Source organism: Seriola dumerili, unplaced genomic scaffold (assembly GCF_002260705.1).
Source record: "Seriola dumerili isolate Sdu_G_001 unplaced genomic scaffold, Sdu_1.0 BDQW01000052.1, whole genome shotgun sequence".
Taxonomy (NCBI): Eukaryota; Metazoa; Chordata; class Actinopteri; order Carangiformes; family Carangidae; genus Seriola; species Seriola dumerili.
Genome location: NW_019174307.1, coordinates 3,540,089 through 3,557,452, shown reverse-complemented (window position 1 = coordinate 3,557,452; position 17,364 = coordinate 3,540,089). Strand labels below are relative to the sequence as shown.

Genomic DNA, 17,364 nt, shown 5'->3' with positions numbered 1-17,364 from the left:
GAAACACATTTTTCTTTGTCTTTTACGAGAAAATAACCCGTGAAGTAAAGATTTCCTATATATATTGACATACTATATATGTGTATATACATACTGCATCTATTTTGAATTTGTCTGTGCATCCATTTCTCCTGAGTTTATGATATCGCTATGTGTATTATCTTTTTTGTTTTTGCATGTATGTGATTATTATACCAGGGTCTAATGGATGAGAACCAGGTTCAGATCACAGTTATCAACCCGAAATCCATCACCATGGGACAGCTGTACGGCCAGTTTGACCCCATCTCCCACGAGTGGTCCGATGGCATCCTTGCTGTGAGCTACAGAGCCTTTGCTGCCTCCCTGGTAAGATGGCTGCCTGTGAGCATTTTGTTGAACTCCTGGAGAGTACAGCAGTTCAAACAGTTTTTGGTTCAGACACAACCAATCAAATAAACAAACAAACACAGTATGATCTAACTTGTGAAGCAGCATGTTGATTCGGTGATCCTTAATTTAAAATTTAGCAGAACATATGTGGGGGCTGTGATGTCTCCTATAGGCTCCAATGTTTCTCTGTGTGCTTAATACTGTATACAGTATATTCACAAATCATATCTCACAATGTTGACTATGACCTAAAATCTTGTCCTCGACACACTGGTTAAGTTGTTTAATTCCCTCCAAAGGAAGGAGGTCCAGTAATAGTGAAGAGTCTACTACAGGTATGTGAGTACCAGTTTATTGAGGATGTGTTTGAAATAATTTAAATGCTAAACAAGCACAAAGCATAAGTGCTGTTGTAATTTGATATCGGTAATTTAGTACCTTTTAATTAAATGTATCTTGCAGACAGTTTGAACAATGGTTTTACCATTACCTGGAACTATGTTTGAGGTGTCCATTTGAAGTATTTTAACTTTCCCCTGCCAGCCAAACAGAAACACGTATTTCCTTACACATTTAAATATTCCACTGGGTTTTTATGTTGGAATTCAAAAGCTGAAAATCTTTTGACATTTACCAGTGTGGCTCCCTCAGTCATGATGGAGGGTAGGAAACCCACATCATTTGTCCTTATGGAGTTTGCCACACCTCCTGGGGGATGAGGACATGGCTGAGGAGACACTAGGAAGGTGCTTTACTGTTGGCACCCTCAGAGAGTGATGCCACTCCTCAAGGTCATTGATTGAGTCTGTGAAGAGTTCCTCTTAGATTCATTGTCAACAGTAAGGTTTTGGTGATAAACAACATGACCAAATATGTAGACACTATCCTGTAAAAAACTGGGAGAAGACAGGACCATAGTTTCATATGATTTTAAGGTCACTTTTCACATCTGTGCTAACAGAGCCTAATGTGCTCTCTCTCTCACTCTCTCTCTCTCTCCCCCTCTCTCTCTCTTTCTCTCTCTCCCTCTCTAATTCTGTAACATGTTTGCATTTCTTTATTAAACTAGGCAAATTTAACATTTGAGCTATTGTACAGGAATATTTTAGGTTTGATTACTACACCTTTGACAGTTAATTTCAGGGGGTTGGAGGATCTAGTGGAGGCATTTGTTGTCATTATCTTTGTTTCAGGTTGTAATAGTTTAGCTCTGAATGCTCAGTTTACTTGTCATTCAGCTGAATTAGTATTACAGTAGAAGTTGTTTAATATAATATCTGTATATATCAGACATTTAAACCAGTGCTCTCTCAGTGGAAACAGTGTATTAGAAGCAACTTCTTTTTTATCTTATATCAGTCTTTTTTGTATGAGAGTGAGATGCATTATTGTCTACATAGTTTTAGTTTACAAGTTTGGGATGTAACATTGTACAACAGGAATGACATTACAATTAATTGCAAGCTGATAGAAAGAAAAGCGGCAATGACAGGGTAAATAAAAAAAAACATTTTGCTGTCTTGTTAAATTTAGATCTTTAATAACTCTCTTTCCTTCGTGTGCATACACAGCCATACAAACTAGACACATATGGTCTGACAATTTACAGATTGCAGTGGAGGCATGTCATAATGGAAAATCATTTGTTTGCCCTTTTGTCAGATTGTTTCCAAATGAACTTGTCATTTCAAAAATTGTCTATGTATATAAAGTTGTCATTTTACAAATTTTTTTTTTTTTTTTTTTTTGTCAATGAATAAGGGGTGCGAGGAGTGGTTATGACAGCCAAGACAGTACATACTGATGCAATGAAAATGGAAAACAAGAACAAGCTTTGCCTTAATTCAGTCTAAAAAAAAATCATTTTCCTCTCTGGGCAAAAGTCTGGTTTTGTTTTTTTTGCATCGTATTTTACTAAACTAATTTTTCGTGTGGTAATCTGGAGTCAGCAGCAATGTAGTGTTTTAAACTCTCTACATACACAATATTATTTTTTTTTCAGTGCCAACGCTCTCTGTCAGATCATTACATTACAGCATACTCACTTCCCTCTCAGGCACCAGATGGCCCCAGTCCAGGCACATCCATTTGTTTATATTACAACAAATCAATTTAAAGCACAGTTCTTGCCAGCCCATTTAACTGGAGAATTGACGCTTGTTGTCAACCTATATTATGACAGTGTAGGTGTTAATTTCATTCATTTAGCAAACATTCTTCGCTTAGATTATAATGCATGAGTTCTTTGCTGACCTTGAAAGTGCGCAGAGGGATTTCTGTCAGTGGGGAAGAAGTAAATGCAGTGTGTGCTATATGATTAGAGGATACAGGCACTGAACTTATAAACTCTGTAGAACACTACTTTTTATGCACTTTTAAGCCCTTCTTAACTTTCCGTGAATACTTCTATGTATTTTAGCACTATAGGGGCCAGCCTTCTGGTAGATTGAGCTTGATTTTTCCTTGAAGTAAAAAACCTCACCAAGGCTTAATGTTTTATGTGTTCATTTATCTATCTATTTGTCTGTCTGTATACCTGTTTGTGTCTCCTTACATCCGTATTTTCCTCCTTCCATCTGTCCTCAACATGAAGAATTACATGAATTTACATGGCTCTATTTTAGCCTGTATTTGTCTGATATGATTATGTATTTATTTTTGGGTTAGTAACAAACAACAAAAATGATAACCCAGGAGGTCACTAGTGTGGTCAATAGTGGTGACTGTTTTGAGACCTTTCTTTTGATTAATACAAACGTAAATGTGCATCAAATCGTGCTGAAAATACAGTATTCCTTTAAGATGTGAGCAATCTCATTTCTTGTGTCTCTTAGAGCCCCGACAGAAAATGGCTGATCTTTGACGGCCCAGTGGACGCCGTGTGGATTGAGAATATGAACACAGTACTGGATGACAACAAGAAGCTGTGTCTGATGAGTGGTGAGATCATTCAGATGTCCCCGCAAATGAGCCTCATCTTTGAACCCATGGACCTGGAGGTGGCGTCTCCAGCCACGGTGAGAAGCACTTTTTACTTCGATTCAGGGTTTCATCACAATGTATCCTGCTGTTCCATTTTCTGGCAGTGATGGTTTCCAATCTCTGGATATTGTTGAGGATGTATCACTTACTCTTCTTATTTAGAAACAGAATTTTTTTACCGATATAGTAGTTTTCTTACTGTATCATTGTACTGCACCGGTTGAGACCGGTGTCTATATTACATACACTCTCTACTTTTCATCTCAGTATTTATGGCCTGTGCCTGTCTGCTTTGATTTTCAGTTATCTACTCAAATAGTTTAGAAATTGTCAAAAAAAGGAACCTCTGTACAAAATATTTGTTCATTTTAACTATTACATCCTCGGGTCAGTATTTGCATATCATCAGACACTTACTTTTTTCACATATATTAGTTTGATTCATCTTTATTGAAGTGTCAGATGGGTGTAAATAATATTAATTTTAGAGGGTTACAAGGTTACAAATGTCAGTTAGTACACTTACTGTATTTTTGGTTGGCTAACCATTCCTCCACTTCATGTTCTAACCATGTCCTTTGTTGTGTATCTATTACCCAGTTACCAGACTTTTTAGTAAATGATGTTGTCAAACTTTGCAAAAAAGAGATGACAATAGCTTTGAGATAACTTGCAGTCTTTGTATAGATATTATGCAGTATCCAAAAAAAAGCGTTTTAATTGTACTGTTCCTCATGGTTTGTTGTGAGGCAGTAACAAAGGCAATACATACAGTAGATGCCTTGAGAGAATACCATCTCCCTAAATGCATTTGCCCGGCTCTACTTTTTTATTAAACAGATTTCTATTTTTGATTCTCTGTGGCCTGGCATCTGTTCCTTTCATTATGCTGAATGCAGAGGCATCAATGTTTTTTTTTGTGATCACTGTGAATTCCCTCCACTTTGTTCATGGTCCCTTTTGTGCACTGTTGATCTCTCTTTTTCTCTGTCTATGGAAGTTATTTATCTTAAAACCTTACCTTTCTTTTTTCATTTTCTCTCCTACAATATCTTCATGTATATTAGATGTTTCTTGTGTATCTTGACCCATTTCTGCTCATCTTGTCTTCTAACTTTACCTTTACTCCTCTGTAAAGCTATTCCTTGTGTGGGACTTGGAGCTATCAGATCTCATTAATAGCTACTTTTTGGAAAGAGGCTGTAATATAGTCATCAGACACATTGCCACATATGCAGCTTGCTCATAGTTACAGTATTTACTAAAATGATGTAACTACAGGGATGAACTCATCATAAATGTTACAATGCTCTGCTAAACTAGGACCACAATACCATGAGAAAGATATACAGTAAACTACATAAATGTTTATATTCTGATACACTGATTCTGTTCTTTATTACTGAAGTACCACTGGTGTAGATGTGTGTTTTCAGATGTGATATATGTTCGTGGCAGGTGTCTCGCTGCGGTATGATCTATATGGAGCCTCATATGCTGGGCTGGCGGCCTCTTATGCTGTCCTGGCTCAATACCCTGCCAACCACAGTCAATGCCACGCACAAAGACCTTATCACTGGCCTTTTCGACCGCATAGTGCCAGCCTGCGTACAGCTCATTCGAAAGGCCACCAAGGTACTGAACCATTCTCAGGAAATACTATTATACGGCAGTGGTTTGCAAATCAATACTATGTTCTCTTTACTCAAAAGGGAAATTTTCACTCTGCATTTACATGAGGATTTTACCTCAGTTTCTCATTACAAAAACACTCAAATATTACATTGATGTATGTGTATTCCTTCCTGCATGTTTTAGAAGCAAAGTTGAAGATTTTTCAGTTTCATACAGCAATGATTCTTGGTCGACAGGTTTGGTCAATTATGTTAACTTTTTTAATGAGTTCTGAGTCCAGTAGTGTATTCAGACTAAAGTTCTTTTAGCTGTTTTATGTGTATGGTCTCTTTATGCTTTAATTTCAGGAGCTGTCCCCGACCTCTGACACCAATCTAGTCAAGTCCCTGATGAATCTGATGGACTGCATGATGGATGAGTTTCATGATGAAGCAAAGATGAAGAGCATGAATGAAAAAGACATTTGCTCCTGGTTGGAGGTTACTATTATTACTACTACTGCTATTGATTATTACGATAGTATTATTAACAATAGAAACATATTAATTGAATGTGTAAACTCACAGGATGCTACACCATTATTGAGGTAATGTAGGCCCACAGAGGTTAAAAAAAAACACTTACAGTATCCACTTCCCACTCTGATTAGTCTCAACACAGCTATGCCTTTGTTTCATTAGTGTTTCACAATTGTTAAATATGTACTTGAATGATGTAGCATATAGCATTCTTGCCAAATTAGTAGATATGATGCAGTACAAACAAACAAAAAAAGGCTAAACTGACATCCACAACCTCTAAGACTAACTGAGCTGTTGTTTTGCATGTCATATCCTCTCTTAAAAAGTTGCACTTGAACACACTGCAAAAACAACTAGCTGACCATGCACTTGTGTTCTGTGCCTGCATAAGAGGAAACAACACCAAAAAACTGTTGCAGTAAACAAACAAAACAAACTAGTCAAACATTTTGATGCCACTGTGAATCAGGATAAACAATCTTATTATACGCTAAGAATACAAAGTAAAATATTTCATGAAAAAAAAGAATTGCAGCTGGCACTGTCAAGTTTTGTTTTGCTTTGTATTGATGTTGTAAGCCTGTGGTTTTGCTTGTGGAAGCATAAAGAAATAGTGGAGGCAAACAAAAAGGCTGACATAAAGGGAGAAACTGCACTTAATAGTTAAAATTATCAGTTTGCTAGTCTAAACAGCGTAAGAAAACAGAGGCAGTCAGTGAAAGAAAACAGCTCTGTATCATGACAGAGACTGACAAGAGCCTTTTCTGCAAAATACACTGCAAATTTACAGGCAAAATCCTGATGTCTGACCCAACAGCAGCGTTAAAACTTTTAGGAGACATTATACTGTATATATCAATTATATATAACATTATGAAAGCCCAATGACACCAGTTTTACTTCATTTTACAAGGGTACACTTCCTAATTTCCTAATTTTTTTCCTGCTCACTAGTTCCCAAATTGTGCAAATACTTAATATACAAACAGTCTTCTTTAGCTGTATAGTTAAATTAACAATATAACAAATTCAAACTATGGTCTGAAGTACTGAAATTTGAAAGGGAACACTGAATCGTTCCGATTATTTGTAGCTTGATTGAGTTATTTTCATCTTAATTCAAACTGCTAGTTATTGACTGAAAAAAGAATGTAACATTGGCTTTGGCTCTTGTGGTACATTCAAAATCCATTTATTTTACCAAACCGCACAGTATGTACAGTCACAAGAGAGCCTCTATTTTCCCTTTTAAATGTGCTGTTCTAATCAGGTCTTCCTCCACACAGACTCACAAAGAGTGGAAAAGTTTTAGCAGATGAGCCCTCTCTTCTGCCCCCTGCATGAGTTCCAATTGATTTTTTTTGCCTCTGAATCGTGTCTTTTGAAAGCACTGCTATTATCCCCCTGTGGCACGCTGCACTGATGAATGCCTTTCAACCTTCTCTTCCATGTTTCTTAGCCAGTCATTATCAAAGTGCTGAATTAATCAGCCTTTTAACAGCAGGAGCTATCATGAGGCTGCTAAGCCTCATTTCCAATTCCTACAGTATTCCTGCTGTTTTTTTCCAACAAAGTCATCTCTTCTCTGTGGATTCTGGTATTTGTCTCATAAAATAATCTGTACACTGGTTGAGACATTTACATGGTTGCTGTGCATTTTAATCAATTTAGTAATTGCAAACTTTTGTCTGCACCATGAGGTTTTTGACTGCAAACCCTGTCTGTGAGCAGGGATTTTATTACAGTGTGATGATATCTGTTAATGCTTACACTTATAACTGTACTAACACTAGCTTGAACATAAATTTGTTCATTTTGTGGGTTATGGTCCACAGGGAAGTAAAATATAGTGAAACATGCAGTTCAGAAATACAAAAAATGCACCTGCAAAGGCCACCTAAAACCATTTATATACATGTACTTCAGTAAAATTCAAAATGCTACTTTGGCTGTCAGAGATGAAGGGCTATTCCCTCCTGTACCAATTGACACTCATTATATACACCAATACGTATGATTTAGCAGCTAAAAAGCATGACTTCTGTCCTTTCCTTTTACACAGGGCATTTTTGTGTTCTGTCTGGTGTGGTCAGTGGGTGCCAGCTGTGATGATTCAAGCCGGGTCAAGTTTGATGCTGTGGTTAGGGAGGTACTGAACGGTCCTCTATGTGAGGAGACCCAGGCCTGCCACGGTATTCTGGCCACTGTCGAGGCTCCACCTAAACAGCTGACAGTTCCCCTGCCCACTGAGGGAACAGTCTACCAGTATCGCTTCATTAAAGAGGTAGGTTTGTTCCTGATAATTGTGCAGCTAAGAGCATTTTGCTGCTCAAAAAACACTGTGATATTTATGACTTAGTTTTTAATGAGCTGCTTATGGGAAAATGTGAGGGAAATTTTATTTGTGGTTTCCATTATTCTGAGTTAAGAATTGGATAAAGAATAAGTATTTCTCTCACACAGTGAAGACTACAAATGGTTATATTATACAGTAATTTTGTTTACACCATCATTATCACATTAACTGACAACAAGCACAAGGGAGAGCCCCCTCTACATCAAGCACTTGTGGACTGGGCAAATTAAATTTTTTTTCCCTAAAACAGTTGGCGAAGAGGGATGCTCTTTTTTTTGTCTGTGTAGCCTTTATAAAGTGTCAGCTTCAGTCACATTACTCCAACTGCCTTGAATTTGCTCCCAGTAAATTCAGTTTTTATCATGGAGAATATTGAAATAACAATGTTTTCACAGTAAAGAAAAATACTTTACAGTTACCTCATCAAAGTGGATATTTGAGATACTCTTCTTGAAAAAGGTGTTGACTGCCACTCTGAAAACTATTACATTTTTCCTGCAGGTTGTAAGAGAAAAAGAACATTATGGCAAATCTGAACTTTTTTTAGTTATTTTGTACAATATTTCAGTATTTGGAAATTTCAGTAGAAGGAAATTTTAATTAGCACAGGGCCGGTCAGAGTACTTCTCTATTGTTAACTTTAGCAGTTGTTAACTTGAACGTACTTCTTGTGCTTTTACAATATGATTAGAGGAGCAGAGCTTGTATAGATTTAGCAAGAAGTACACAACAAGTTCGTCTTTAGTACAAAAGGCTAAGGGATGGTTAATGACACATTTTGTTTCAGAGCCATTTATTTTATGTACATCAACTATTGCTATTGTTGTAGACTATTGATATGAATCAATTCTGAATACAATGAAAGGGTCCCATAACATTAGAGACCTTTTAAGTACAAATGCCTGTGCATGCTCACAATATAGATAAATCCATTTGTGTCCTCTATTTGTCATATATTCTTACCTACAGATATAATGAGCCCAGTATTATATGCCCCCCTGGTGTGTTTTGGTTGCATGGGAGGACAGTGGCCTTTTTCTCTTAACTTTTTTTTTTTTTTTTTTTTTTTTCTCTCTCTTTAGGGCCCGGGCAGGTGGGAGCTGTGGACTGATGCGCTAAAGATTGCTCCCCCCATAAAGAAAGACGTGCAGTTCAATGAGATCATTGTGCCCACTGAGAACACGGTACGCTACATGGCACTGATGGACCTCCTCGTCACCCACCAGAAGCCCACTATTTTCATCGGTCCCACTGGTACTGGCAAGAGTGTCTACATTACAGTGAGTTGTCTGCTAGGTATTATTTCAGTAGCATAATGTTTGGAAAGCACTAAGGAATTTTACGTTCAACAGAAGGAATTTACCAAACCAAACTGCATTTTTCTGCTACCATTGCCCTGCCCTTATTTTTCCCAAGAAAAATAAGATGCACCTGTTAACTTTCAGCTCAGTGTGAGATTCTTAATTGAGTTTTGCTGTCTCTTACCATCACATTTCTGAAACACTAGCCCCTTTTATACAGAGATCCTGCTATATAATCATCAGAAGACCCGTTATGCCGCTTTTGCTTGTTTATGCTGAATCAAACAAAGGTGCTATATTGTCACCCTGTGTGTGATTTTAAGCCCCTTTTACACAACCTGTTCAAGGTTAGAATCTTGCGCCTTTATTCCACCTTGCCATTATGTGTAAAAAACACAAACATGAAATGGGGGGGTCATTGAGCAGGGCTATGAAACATGAAATACCCTCCCCATTATGATGACTTTTACAATATTTTAAAACCTTCCTCATTTACATCTATATTTGCGGGCTATCTGTCCTCTTCTTCTTCCCTACCTTTCTAAGGACATTACTATGTTTCTTGGCACCACTATCTGTTCATCTGTGGCAAAGCAGGAAACCATTGGTAGGCATGTGAATTTCTCCACCTGCATGCTCATGGTCATATGTCCTAATGCATGTGTGCAAGATACAAACAAAACTGGGACCCATTCATTAAAACATTGCGTCATTGTGCTCAAACTGGTCAAAACTCCACAGGACACCTTTAATAAGCATAAGCTGAATTGATTAATTTACATTGAAATACAAGTAGTACATTGTTTCTACAGCTGACTAGTTTTAAAATGGCCTTAAACGTGGGTTAAATTAGCATTAAAAAATCTTAGTAGTAAAAAAAAGTAGATTATTATAAATGATCATTTTCTGTATTTGCTCTTTTTAGCTGTATTTTATCTCTGTTAGTATCTTGCCTCTGTGCTCTTGGGGAATTGGAGATTGGACTTGCATTTTTAGTAGAAGAAATTACTGTTATCATATGTAAAAAAAACACTACCCATGCTACCAATAACATAATTCCATAGGATGAGTGAGCATCATCAAGCAGTATAGCCCCAGTCTCAGGAAATTTTAGAAAGTGCTTTCAACACACGAATCATTCGGAAGCAACACAGCTACAGGCACCAGGTGTGAAACTTTGGAGAAATACTGAGTGTCTCAGGGCAGTCCCTCGGCTATTTATATCAGGGACTAATACCCCTTTCTTCCCTTTCCTTCATTAGTGTATCCATTAGTGTGCTCAGACTTAGGACTCTGGGGAGAATAGAGATCATCTCAGTGGAAAGTCTGCCTTGTTCTCCACTTCTTGCCAGTCTGTGTGATCGAGAAGCTCTGTCCCATGCCACAATCAGCAGACCGAGGCTGATTCTCAAATCCAGCAGCAGTGATAAAGAAGCGTCAGCACTCAGACCATTAGAATGACTGGCGTTGTCTCGGCACTGGTAGCATCAGACAAACACAAAGCTCTATCATCTACCCCAGAATACTCTGAAGTGAGACAGAGACAAGCTGTGCTCTTGGTTTATAATTTAGACAAGAGGATGATGATGCACCTTGGCTACATCCTGTGATCACTCGCATCACAAGTCCACTTCAATTATACAGCTCATTACCCTCATGATTTCACAGGCATGTGAACTGTGTGCATGCTTACACATGTGTGTGCATGGAAGCTAGAGAATGTGCTCTGAACACACACATAATAAAATCACCATAAAAATAGATCAAATCCTAATTAAATACATCAGATCACCTATGACTGTGTTCTCTGTTCATAGAAAAAGACAGGGCCATTTTATCAAAATGACCTTTAGTGAAAGCCTCTTTTAGCTTTTAGTAAAATGCCCTTTTGTAAACCGTCATGCAGAATCTAAAATTCACAGATTTTACCCTTTTGACCTGCAGAACATTACTTTAGAACATGTCCTCAGAGGGCAACTAATTTCCTACTTCATTTCATAGTCATTTTCAGGGATTAACTGAGATCCAGTTTGTATATAATGAAATACATACTAATTGCCACATTTAATGAGATTATAAAGCTTATCACAACCATTTGCCAGGATCAAACTGGAAATGATCATTTTATATGTATTCTGCCTTTATAAGGCATCTTTGACATGCTGATTCAGAAAAGGGAGAAAATACTTTAAGACATTTTCAACCAAATGAGTATAAGTTAGTAGCCTTATCACATTTATTTGTTGAATTAAGTCCATGATATTCCCAGACCTTAATAGGTCACTTCAAGTTTTCTGAATATTCCATAAAAAAACATGTATACAGTACACACATTTTACAGAGTGTACAATTCATAAGTTAACATTTACCCAAATCATGTAATTATCCCATGATTTTACACACATAACTCATTTTCTATGTGTCACTTTTATAGATAGTATCTTTTATTTTTGCATTGTGTCACTATTTTACATTCATTGTGATAATATGCGGTATATGATATATTTCCATACTATGAGATTTGATGATAATCTGAACTCATATTTCTGATATCTCTTGCCCAGGACTTCCTATTGAATCATCTGCAGAAGGATGTGTACAGCCCATTATTTATCAACTTTTCTGCCCAGACTACAGCTGCCCAGACCCAAAACATTATTTTGTCCAAGCTAGATAAGCGGCGCAAAGGAGTGTTTGGCCCTCCAATGGGAAAGAAAATGGTACATCCTCTTTCTTGTGTTCGTATGATGTTCTATGTTGGTATGATTTGTTTGTTTTTCAGTTTACGATCATCAATGAAGTGAGTCATTAAAATGTTCCAGTTGTAAAGATTTGTAGTTCTATTACACTATTTCATTCTGAGATGCAGCTGTAAAAAGTGTACATCTAAACAAAAATCAGTATAGTTTTAAATATCAAATACCTTGTGGTACTATCACTATTTATTATTATTCCAAGTATACTAATGTTATATCTTTTCAGGTGGTATTTGTGGATGATGTGAACATGCCAGCCAGGGAGGTTTATGGTGCCCAGCCCCCTGTGGAGCTGCTGCGACAGTGGCTGGACCATTGGAACTGGTATGACATGAAGGACTGCTCAATGATCAACCTGGTGGATATCCAGGTCATATGTGCTATGGGACCACCTGGTAAGTAGCAGCTGTACCGTTTCAAAGCCAAGATTGTTTGACAAAATTGAGTTTTTTTCTGTATCTTCACTGCTGCTCAAGTGCTGTAGAGACAGTGTCACAAACCACTACCTGCTGTTTCGTGGAGCTCCTCACTGCCTTAAGGTGTTTATAAATAGCAAATGTTTACCACTTCCACCTCCACTACAACTACCGGTGTAAGCACAAAGGCACCCCTGTCCACTGAGGCAGCTGGCAGCGACAGCTGCAAGAGAAAGAGGGTGGGTGCCACTCTCAGGTGCTCACATAGCTCCAGTATCTGCTGCTGGCGCCTGTGCTGACAGCTTTTCTGGAGGAGCTAATTTTATGCTGGTATATACCATCATGTCTATGATATTAGTTGGGAAAAATAAGCAGTCAGTGGTCAGTTGGGTCCAGAGGTCTGAGTCCACTTTCCCATTGGATCCCACTGTACATGCCAATGTAAACTTGTGTCTCAAATTGAGGGCAATGCTGTATCCTGTTGTCCAAGTCAAAGTTGGTAACAAACATCACTGTATAGTGGAGCTAGCAGTAAGTAAAAGCTCCACATAAAACTTCCATTCAGTGGACTTTATTGACTGATATTGCCTTGCAAGCCATGAAGAGTTATTGCAATGCAATCTTGTGATACTGTAGGTCCAGTGTGCAAATGCTGAACAAGGTTACCTGTTAAATAATATTACATGACTTAGAGCAGATAGGTAATGTGGAGCATTTGTCATCTCTGACAAAATCCATGGTTGCTGGGTCATCTTTAATACATCGATGCTCTTCAAAACTGAAATAATGATGATATTTTGATAGAAAAGAACAGACAGATCTTTGCTGTCCACCAGTGTCCACCATTCATATATTTTCATATGTAAACAATGAACAAATTGTAAGTGAGCACCCTAAGAAAAATTGGGTACTGAGTTAGAGTACCAGGTAGACTGAAGTATCAGAAATGTTATCTGTGATAAAGATTATATATGTACATATTTTTTTCTTCTGCTTGTTGTTCAGGTGGAGGGCGTAACCCTGTCACACCTCGTTATCTGCGCCACTTCAACATGATTACCATCAATGATTTTGATGAGAAGACAATGTATACAATCTTCTCCAGGATCATAGACTGGCATTTCACCATACGGTAACTACACAGAATATGAAACTTGCATGGTGCTTTTATTGAATTGACTCAGTTCTGTGTGCATATGTTTAGGAATGTTCTTAACCAAACCTCTACACAAAGTATAATCCACTGAGCTTTTCTGCAGCACAGAAGGTGCTGCGGAATAAATAAATGATAATAATAAATTTAATAAATTTCAGTCTTATATATAGCATTGATCCACCTCTTCCACTTTTTCAACTACCAGGAAAGCATCCCATCACTTTCAGCATAAGAATGAATTGTAAATTACTACTAATCAAAGATCATTAGGCAGCTAAGACTGCAAAATTGAACATAAAGTTAGGAGGATAAATGTTAGTTATTAAAAAATTATTCTGTAATTAGAGGATGAAAGGTTTTCCTACTCTGTTCCTGCACTGCTGCAGTGTTTGCCTCAGAGACTGAAAGTCCTAAAGCAATCAAATCTGTTGGATAGGTTTCAAATTTACCCAAGCACTCATGCAGACAGAAATGTCACTTGCATTTTAACAGGCCAGACATTTTGGAAATTCTTTTTTTTTTGGTATTTTGGAAACATGTTGGTCATTTCAATGTGTACATATATATAGAAATTACATATTAATTTTCCTAACTAAACAGGAGGAAATGATCAGAACAGGATCTGAACAGAGAATCAACCATTTCATCCACAGATTTGTTTTCCCCAAGTCATTTGCAGCGCTGACCTCTCAGATCGTTAATAGCACCATGTCAGTGTACCAAGAGGCCACCAAGAACCTGCTACCAACCCCCGCAAAGTCCCATTACCTGTTCAATCTGCGCGACGTCTCTCGAGTCATCCAGGGCATCTGCCTGACACGGCCAGAGACTGCAGAAGAACAATCTGCCATCAAACGGCTCTGGGTGCATGAGGTAATGTTATACACAACAGAAAAGCAGCAGAAAATACTTAAGACCTAAACAACTAAGGTAATATAAATTACAAATAAAATACAGATATCTTGAAATACACTGTAATCCAGTCAAGCTAACACCTGCCTGTCTTACTTGTTGCTGTCTTACTCTAATGCATTTGTCAGAAACCTCCTGACTGTGCTGATCTCTCTATATCTGTCTCTCTCCTTGTCTCCCCCACTCACTCTTTCTTTGTCTTGTATATCCTCAGGTCCTGAGGGTATACTATGATCGACTGGTCCACGACACAGATCGGTCCTGGCTTGTAAGCCATTTACAGGTGGTGTCTCAGAGTCACATGAAGGAAAACTTCCATCAGCTCTTCCAACATTTGGACCAGGACCATGATGGAAAAGTCACCGAGGACGACCTGCGCAGCCTCATGTTTTGCGACTTCCATGACCCTAAGGGTGAGGACCGCAACTACCGTGAGGTGCACAACCTCGACCAGCTCCGACAGGTGGTGGAGTCCCACTTGGAGGAATACAACAACATCAGCAAGGCGCCTATGAATCTGGTGCTTTTTCGTTTTGCCATTGAGCATGTGTGCCGCATATCCCGTATCCTCAAGCAGCCAAGCGGACACGCTCTGCTGGTGGGTGTGGGCGGGAGCGGGCGTCAGTCTCTCACCCGGTTGGCTGCCTACATGGCAGAGGCAGAGCTCTTCCAGGTGGAGATCTCCAAGACTTATGGAACCACTGAATGGCATGATGATCTGAAGTTAATAATGAGGAAGTCCACACAGGGCGAAGCCCATGGCGTGTTCCTTTTCACAGATACACAAATCAAAATGGAGTCATTTCTGGAGGACATCGGCAACCTGCTCAACACTGGCGAGGTAAAGTGGGAGGGACACAGAAAAAGCCACAGAAAAGCCATGATGGCTCATAGATGTATTAATGTGCATGGATAGATTGATGAATCAGTTGAAGTATCGATATTATTTACAAGCTGATCGGTCAGTCAATAAAAGGTTTGGACGAATGGTTAAAAAGAAGTAAGTATGGATGGAGAAACTGATGGAAAGACAGATGTGTTTATAGACTGAGATATTGATGAATGCTTGATGAATATATGGTCAGACAAATGGATGTGGTTGGATAGATTGTGATACAGAGTAATGATTTTAAAAGTTCTACTTTACAAAGCCAATACCCAAATTCAGATCGTTCTGTTAACTGGTTGTTTCCAGGTGCCTAACCTGTTCGCAGTTGATGAGAAGCAGGAAATCTGTGAGCGGATGCGTGTGCTGGACCGGCAGCGTGACCGTGATAAGCAGACGGACGGCAGCAACTTGTCCCTTTTCAACATGTTTATCGAGCGCTGTCGCACACAGCTGCATGTCGTGTTGGCCATGAGTCCCATTGGAGACGCCTTCAGGAACCGTTTGAGACGTTTCCCTGCCCTCATTAACTGCTGCACCATTAACTGGTTCCAGGTGTGTGTATGTATGTTGCATGAGTTTGGGTTTGGTTGCACCACAAAGCTCTTCAGGTAGCTAATCAAAAGACATGGACCATATATAATCCATGAATGTTATGGCCTCATTACAGGGGGTGAATAAGCCAATTGAAAGACAATAAACGAATAAAGATTTGGGCTGACATTATCAGAAAACCATAGCAGAGAGTAAAATGCCCTGTATGTATGGTGGCTATAAAGCATATTTTCTTCCTTGCCAGACCTGGCCCGAGGATGCCCTGCAGGCAGTGGCCTGCCGCTTCCTTGAGGATGTTGAGATGACAGATGAGTCCAGAGAAGGCTGCATCAACATGTGCAAGAGCTTCCACACCTCAACTATTAAGCTGTCAGTCCGCTTTTTGGCTGAGTTGGAGCGCCACAATTATGTCACACCAACCTCATACCTGGAGCTCATTTCCACCTTCAAAGCCCTGCTGAGGACAAAAAGAGCGTAAGATCAAGATTTAGGATATACTGTATGTACAGCTGTTATTTGATGTTTTTGTGACCTCATCTCTTATCCTTATCTCCTTATCTCTGTCTGTCCTCTGCCCAGTGAAGTGATGAAGCTGAAACGTCGTTATGAGGTGGGCCTTGAGAAACTAGAGTCAGCAGCAGACCAGGTGGCCACCATGCAAGTTGAGCTAGAGGCTCTACAGCCACAGCTGCTTGTGGCCAGTAAAGAGGTGGATGAGATGATGGTGGTGATTGAGCATGAATCTGTGGAGGTGGCTGAGACAGAGAAGGTGGTCAAAGTGGATGAGGCTGTGGCCAACGAACAAGCCATGGCTGCCAAGGCCATCAAGGATGAGTGTGATGCCGAACTGGCTGAAGCCATGCCGATCCTGGAGTCAGCCTTGGCTGCGTTGAATACTCTCACCACTCAGGTAAAAGGATAAAAATGTTTTTTCTAATGTAAGATAGTGCCCTTACATATTGTTCCAATGCCAGGTGTTCTGGAATAGTCAGGAAGGTGGATCTTATGATGTAGTTCTTTTTATCTACAGGATATCACAGTGGTGAAGTCCATGAAAAGCCCACCAACAGCTGTCAAACTGGTGATGGAGGCAATCTGCATTCTCAAAGGCATCAAGCCAGATCGTGTGCCAGACCCCTCAGGTTCTGGGAAAAAAGTGGAGGACTATTGGGGCCCAGCCAAAAAGCTTCTTGGAGACATGAAATTCCTCCAGAGCCTCCATGAGTATGACAAGGACAACATCCCACCAAATTTCATCGCTGTCATCCGCAACAAGTACATCACTAATCCAGACTTTGTACCAGAGAAGATTCGAACTGCATCCACTGCAGCTGAAGGCATGTGTAAGTGGGTGTGTGCCATGGAAAAGTATGAAAAGTAAGTAATGTTCTTCTCCTTCTGTGTTTCCTTCTGTGTGCTCAGTTATGAAAATTGATGCATATTTGCAACGCTTGGGATAGCTTTCATCTGTCTTAGTGATTAACATGAAGCTCGGTTATTGGTTACTTCAAAGGAA

At 39.1% G+C, this 17,364-nt stretch overlaps 1 protein-coding gene across 1 annotated transcript in view; it reads left to right on the top strand.

The window, feature by feature from the left end:
• The window catches only part of dnah7 (dynein axonemal heavy chain 7), a 72,534-nt gene that overhangs the window by 29,252 nt on the left and 25,918 nt on the right, over positions 1 to 17,364 (top strand). The window contains exons 28-42 of the mRNA XM_022741294.1: positions 199 to 348; positions 3,207 to 3,389; positions 4,813 to 4,989; positions 5,337 to 5,468; positions 7,573 to 7,794; positions 8,949 to 9,146; positions 11,732 to 11,887; positions 12,150 to 12,318; positions 13,345 to 13,471; positions 14,149 to 14,368; positions 14,622 to 15,248; positions 15,603 to 15,848; positions 16,093 to 16,322; positions 16,428 to 16,758; positions 16,879 to 17,225. Coding sequence (XP_022597015.1) covers positions 199 to 348; positions 3,207 to 3,389; positions 4,813 to 4,989; positions 5,337 to 5,468; positions 7,573 to 7,794; positions 8,949 to 9,146; positions 11,732 to 11,887; positions 12,150 to 12,318; positions 13,345 to 13,471; positions 14,149 to 14,368; positions 14,622 to 15,248; positions 15,603 to 15,848; positions 16,093 to 16,322; positions 16,428 to 16,758; positions 16,879 to 17,225 — 3,515 coding nt within the window. The remainder of the gene's footprint in view (positions 1 to 198; positions 349 to 3,206; positions 3,390 to 4,812; positions 4,990 to 5,336; positions 5,469 to 7,572; positions 7,795 to 8,948; positions 9,147 to 11,731; positions 11,888 to 12,149; positions 12,319 to 13,344; positions 13,472 to 14,148; positions 14,369 to 14,621; positions 15,249 to 15,602; positions 15,849 to 16,092; positions 16,323 to 16,427; positions 16,759 to 16,878; positions 17,226 to 17,364) is intronic.